Source organism: Monopterus albus, unplaced genomic scaffold (genome assembly GCF_001952655.1).
Source record: "Monopterus albus unplaced genomic scaffold, M_albus_1.0 scaffold17.1, whole genome shotgun sequence".
In the NCBI taxonomy this organism is placed as follows: Eukaryota; Metazoa; Chordata; class Actinopteri; order Synbranchiformes; family Synbranchidae; genus Monopterus; species Monopterus albus.
Genome location: NW_018127897.1, coordinates 4,394,615 through 4,399,120, shown reverse-complemented (window position 1 = coordinate 4,399,120; position 4,506 = coordinate 4,394,615). Strand labels below are relative to the sequence as shown.

The 4,506-nt window shown below is 40.1% G+C and overlaps 1 protein-coding gene across 1 annotated transcript in view; it reads left to right on the top strand.

Moving 5' to 3' along the window:
• Positions 1-1,664, top strand: part of LOC109955853 (lactoylglutathione lyase-like) — a 3,139-nt gene extending 1,475 nt beyond the window's left edge. The window contains exons 4-5 of the mRNA XM_020592408.1: positions 383-472; positions 1,242-1,664. Coding sequence (XP_020448064.1) covers positions 383-472; positions 1,242-1,333 — 182 coding nt within the window. The 3' untranslated portion in view covers positions 1,334-1,664. The remainder of the gene's footprint in view (positions 1-382; positions 473-1,241) is intronic.
• The last annotated feature ends 2,842 nt before the right edge of the window (positions 1,665-4,506 follow it).

The window sequence follows — 4,506 nt, the reverse complement described above, 5'->3', positions numbered from 1 at the left end:
TCCCCTGACTTCAAGGTTCAGAGGGAATAATGAGCTCTTTTAGAAAAGGCAACAAATCTAATGAAAGCCGGTGGGATGATTAGACCTTGGAAAACCACTCAGTGCACCAGACTTTTTAATCACGAGCCTGCAATATCACACAAGTTTTCAGTGTCTCCTACAGAAACTTATTTTCTCTTTATTTTAGTGAACATATAATTGGGTGAAAAGTAACTACATAAATATATCTGTGACATGTATGTATACTTATGTGTGCTATAAAATAAAACCATAAGTGCGTAAAATAAAAATCACCCTAACAAGTATCAGCTTACTATTCTGTACATGCTTTAACTGTAGTGTTTATTGAAAGTGAACAGTGTGTCTGCCTGACATTTGACAGGACACATTGGAATTGCAGTTCCTGATGTCCATGCAGCCTGTAAATTGTTTGAAGAGCAAGGAGTCACATTTGTCAAGAAGCCAAATGATGGTAAGATTCATCATGTTAACAGATTAAATGACGGCCTTTTAATTTGTTTTTGTTTTTTTTAATCTTTCACCTGTAACAGAGTGACAGCCCTCAGTGCAACACATTGTAAATATACCTTTGCATATATGTATCTGGAAAAAACTGCAGCTAAACTGGAGTCAAAATCCTTTACCTGGCCAGTAAAGCTGATTCTGATTCTCCATTTACTTTATTTGTCTTCTACATTGAAAGTAAAAACAATTAAAATTGAGATTTGCGCTCAAACCATTCAAGTAAAACCAATCCTTGATTCAAAGCTAGTGATTTGTACGACAAAATGTACTACAGTAGAGGAGAAAACTGGCTTTTTTTTTTAGTGCAGTTTTATTAATCATCCCCTTGCGCACCAGCACTGGCAACTGGCTCATTATTTGGTGATATATCTGTTGTTTACACACTGGGTTGGAGGAGCTATTGTTACACCATGACAGAAATCCACCCTCTCAGCTTCTGGAATGCACCAAGGCCTCTCCACTCTGCTGCATGTACAGTATGTACTGCATAATAGTACTGTACCTTTTCATGTACTGACTTTTAACAACAGAAAACAGCTGCTCATTACCTGTGTCTGCATACATTGTTCTCAGTGTGTTGTCATCTCACTCCCACACTACAACTGGGGTGGGACACTTGCAGAAATTTGAAGTTGATAAGTGATTTGTGTTTATGTATTTCACATTTTTATTTATACAGTTTACACAGTTTTAATTAATCTCATCTTTTTCTTCAGGAAAAATGAAAGGCTTGGCCTTCATTCAGGACCCTGATGGCTACTGGATCGAGATCCTGAGTCCTAACAATATGGTGTCCATTACCTCATAATGACTGAGAACATGCTACCTGCAGTGGTGTGTACAGGGCAGACCTGCTGTGAATTCACTGGGAGAGCAGAGCGTTTAGCAAAGAATTTGGCAACGGGCACTGGAGAGCTGAGGAAATATGGGGCAGGATAATGTGCACAATGGTAACCTGCATACATTGGACTAATAGTGGACAGTTGATGAGCAAATAAATTAGATACCCAAGTTACTGCTATGAATAGTGACTATTTTGTATAGGTGGTGCATTTGTCTGCCATCATCAGTTTGTATGTAATGCAGAGTTTAAAGGGAATTGCTGTGTAATAAATGTGGAAGCCACTGTTCAAATATAATGTATTTGTGATTTCTTTTAGTTTTGATGGATAAAGCATGGTATTTTTAATACAGGTTATATCGGTGGCAGCTACATTATAATTGAAACTATGAAAAAATTACAGCTTTTAACATATTCAGAACTAATTTGTTCTCTAAAGGAGACCAGGGCATTCTTCAAGACAAAATACAAAGACTGTGCTAGAAAGTGGACATTTTGAAATAAAGCAAGTTGAGATTTTAATGTATGAAAACTTGAACCAAATGACCAACAGATAAAGAGTTACATTACACTTAAAATTTCAAATAAGTGCTAGACTTTCACAGTTGTAACTGAAATTTGACTATATTGCTGTGATTGCAAGGTACTCATCTTTTGGGCCAGGAAATTGAGGAAACTTTATTTTAATTTGTACCAAATCACAAAGGTATTTACTTGTTTTGTTGGCACCGGTTCATTATGGAAGGGTGGCATGGTGATAAAGTGTTTAATGCTGTCTCCTCACAACAAGAAGGGTCTGGGTTCAAGCCTGGGCCAACAGGCCCCCAGCAGGTCCGCATATGAAATTTTTAAATGACCAGTATTGTACTTTAGGTCAGTATTGTGCCTTACTTGGTTAAAGTCCCTGATTTATCAACATGATCTTGTTGCAATCGGTTCTTTTTACCATGCTAACTCTGAGACATGAACCAGTCCAAGTAACTTCAAAACAGTGCTGATTTATTCAATGAACACAGGTAAAAATTAACATTACACGCTCAGGTATCTTGCACCTCCAACATGCACGCAGGCAGCTGGAAGATGAAAGACCCTGAACCACAACAGGCCTATACATTATATCACTTCGGGCTAACCCCATTCTACAGAGAGAGAGACGCCAAACCGTGGTGTCTCCCAGGGACAGCTTTGCAGCTGGCCAGAGCAGTGAGGAACATGAGGAAAATCAATGTGTGAATGTCTGTTGATTATGTGGTGTGTAGCTAAAACATTCTAACACGACCTCTAGTGACATGTCCTAACATTAAACATAAGAAAATATTATGGCTATGGCTACAGTTATACACGTCATAATAATAATATTAAACACCCCGTCTCCTGACAGTCAAACTTTTCTATCTAGTTATCCTTGACCATAAGCAACCTGCAGCAACTCATGAGAATGACTAAGCATTTTAACAGCCTGAGCTAGACATCCTGTCTGCTCTAAACATTTCTAATACATAAAGTATCTAACCAATATCTATCTGACTAAAAATACCTAACAATCTTGTTGTCAAATCTCGGTTGGTGGGTTGTGTTCTTTCAAAGACAGTGTGACTCCTTTCTGCACTATGCAAGGGTTTTGCACTTCGACAAAAATTAGCAGTTGTTCCTGCAGTCAAAGTGCTTCAGGGCCTAGATTTGCTAATTCTTAATGTCAACATGCACACATTGGCAATGGCAACATGCTGATAACAGCTTGGTCTGCTTGACAGTTGATCACTGACATTTGGCTGAATTGAAGTGATAACAACTTGGTGTCGGTTGAAAGCTGATAACAAAAGTTGACAAACTGATCATTTACACATTCTGTTTGTGGGTACTATAGCTTAGTTGGTAAAGTGCCTCCTTTTGTAAACAGGATCCTTGGTTCAAATCTCAGCAATGGCTCCCTAATAAGTGTTATTTGCATTATTTTAACAACAGGAACACAAAGAGCATCCTAACGTGGTAAGAGGATTGTAGCCATATGTAAAATGCGACACAGCATGTTGCCCCTAGAATTTTGTCAGGCCTAATTAGTGTTGTCCTCAACTATTTAAAGCAAATAGGGTACAGGAGTTGTCCAGTAGGTGGGTTGTCTGTCATTTTTGGTTTCTATCATCCCTCTGAGTATTTCCTAATTACTTATTAAAGTACTTCTATGTTAAGAGCTAATTAGTTGGAAAATTTCCCAGAAACAATTTCTGAATGATAATAGCTGAAGGTGCTGTGGCTTAGCTGATCAAAGCACTTGTCTAGTAAACTGCATCAAATCCTAGAAGTCTCTGCATGCTTATTCTGTACTGCCATTCTATATAGTAGAAACTCTTATGTCCTAATGAAGAATGCTGTGTGGACATTCTGATCGGCAGCGCAGCTACAATCTATGGGACCTGGAGGAAGCACCAGTGAGGGAAGTGAGCGGGCACCTTAGTGAGGCTACACCAGAGAGGGACCTGTCAGTGGATTACTAGCTTTCTGACAGACAGGAAGCAGCAGGTGAGGCTGGGGAAAACCACATCCAGCACCCGGACAATCAGCACAGGTGCCCCCCAGGGATGTGTGCTCTCCCCTCTGCTGTTTTCACTCCACACCAACGACTGCATCTCGAAGGACCCCTCTGTCAAGCTCCTAAAGTTTGCAGATGACACAACGGTCATTGGTCTCATCCGAGACAGTGGCAAGTCCGCCTACAGACGGGAGGTTGAGAAGCTGGTCCTGTGGTGTAGCCGTAACAACCTGGAGCTGAACACACTCAAAACAGTGGAGATGACAGTGGACTTCAGGTCAAAAGGAGGGCAGAGAAAATTTCTGCAGACCCCTCACACCCTGGACACAATCTGTTTGAACTCCTCCCTTCTGGACGGCGCTACAGGTCACTGTGCGCCAAGACAACCAGGCACAAGGACAGTTTCTTCCCCCAGGTTGCCACTGATTAACACCTTTCCTCAGTGCAATACCTGTAAATATACATTGCACATATAGATCCGTTGAATCCAGACCGTGTGTGTGTGTATATATACAGTATATATAAAATGTATTTATAAGTACTTTACTCTTATTTTTATCCCTAATGCACATTCCTTTGCTTGTTGATATGTACGCACACATTGAGAGCC